At 37.9% G+C, this 1,751-nt stretch overlaps 1 protein-coding gene across 1 annotated transcript in view; it reads right to left on the bottom strand.

Moving 5' to 3' along the window:
* The window catches only part of LAMA5 (laminin subunit alpha 5), a gene marked incomplete at both ends in the record, with an annotated part of 70,692 nt that overhangs the window by 5,518 nt on the left and 63,423 nt on the right, over positions 1-1,751 (bottom strand). Inside the window, 1 exon segment of the mRNA XM_015825928.1 lies at positions 699-859. Within this exon segment, the coding sequence (XP_015681414.1) occupies positions 699-859 (161 nt within the window).

Genomic DNA, 1,751 nt, shown 5'->3' with positions numbered 1-1,751 from the left:
ACCTAGGGTGAATTTTAAATAGGGAATAATTTTTTAAAGATTTTAATAATGACACAGCCATAAATATATTTGGTTTTTAATTGGTTTTATAGGGGAAATGTTTTTTGTGTTGTTTTTTAATATGCTGTGAGCCGCCCTGAGTCCCGTGGGGAGAAGGGCGGCATAGAAGTTGGAAAAATAAATAAATAAATAAATAAATTGCTAAACTATATGAAGAACAGTTGCAGGAATTGGTATGTCTAGTTTAATGAAAAGAAGGACTAGTAGGGGTGACATGATAGCAGTCTTCCAATATCTCAGGGGCTGCCACAAAGAAGAGGGAGTCAAGCTATTCTCCAAAGCGCCTGAAGGCAGAAGAAGAAGCAACGGTTGAAAAATAATCAAGAACAGAAGCAACCTAGAACTAAGAAGAAATTTCCTGAGAGTGCGAACAATTAATCAGTGGAACACTTGCCTTCAGAAGGAAAACAGAAGCATAATCTTTTAGGAAATATATTTAACTTGGTTTAGAACTTAAATAAAATACAAAACTGCAAGATGTCTTGAATTTAAGAATCTAGTCTGCCTTCACTGAAGCCTCATCTCTCAAATATCAATAAACCGGATTCCAGAATATCTTAAGACACAACATGTAAATCCTTGGAAAGGACTCCTCACTTAATCCATTTGCTTTCTCTATCATACTCACAATTCTGTGCTTCATCGCGCTCCTCCACAGCAATGGCGCTCTGGAAGCTAAAATCCATAGCTTTCATGTGCCTCAGCATAGCATCAACCTCAGCTATCTTCTGACGAAACTCTTCTGCAGAGGTAGAACTAGTGTTGGCTGTGGTAAAAGTGTTCATCAGATGTATGAGATCTATATAAAAAGCCACAACAATTGAGGTGCATGATTTTTGGAAAGACCCATGCGCATATAAAAGCTCTCAACTTGATTTCCCTTTAATAAAAAGCCAATTCTCTCCAGAGTCGAAAATATTGTCAGATTCAGTATTCAGAACCAGCACCGTTTATAGCAAACTAATACCGCACTGAGTCTCTTCCCATGGAGGTTTTTGATATCATTTTATTTCTTTTTGCAAACCATTACTCCACTACATTCTTCCCTTTTTTTACATTTACCAGGATGTGCAACCGTGCTAGTATCAGGCCTACATTTGTATCTGTTCAAAGGTTATACAGGTACTCCTCAACTGAGCCTAAAAGTTATGTTGCTAAGTGAGAAATTTGTTAAGGGAGTTTTACCCCATTTTATGACTTGGCTTGTCGCAATTGTGAAGTGAACCACTGCAGTTTAGTTAGTGACATGGTCGTTAAAGTGAATCTGGCTTCCCCATTGACTTTGCTTGTCAGAAGGTCACAAAAGGGGATCATATGACCCTGGGACACTGCAACTGTCATAAATATGAACCAGTTGCCAAGCATCCAAATTTTGATCACGTGACCCCGGGGATGCTGCAATGGTCATAAGTGTGAAAAATGGTCACAAGTCACTTTTTCCAGTGCCATTGTAACTAAACAAACTGTTGTAAGTCAAGGACTACCTGTACATATCACAAAACTAAGTATACCCCTATCTTTCCAATACACATTCAAGCTTACAAACATTTTCCATCTTTCAGCTACCAAAATGCCTTTTAAATATATAACTAAGGGAAATAATTTCAGTATGAAAGAACCCCTGGACTGTGACCATCTTCTGCTTTCTGTTTTTCAATGATTTACATGTACTCCTTGACTTACGACCGCAA

This window comes from Protobothrops mucrosquamatus, unplaced genomic scaffold, assembly GCF_001527695.2.
Source record: "Protobothrops mucrosquamatus isolate PMUCROS unplaced genomic scaffold, P.Mucros_1.0 scaffold2883, whole genome shotgun sequence".
In the NCBI taxonomy this organism is placed as follows: domain Eukaryota; kingdom Metazoa; phylum Chordata; class Lepidosauria; order Squamata; family Viperidae; genus Protobothrops; species Protobothrops mucrosquamatus.
This window is presented reverse-complemented; position numbering and strand designations above follow the sequence as displayed.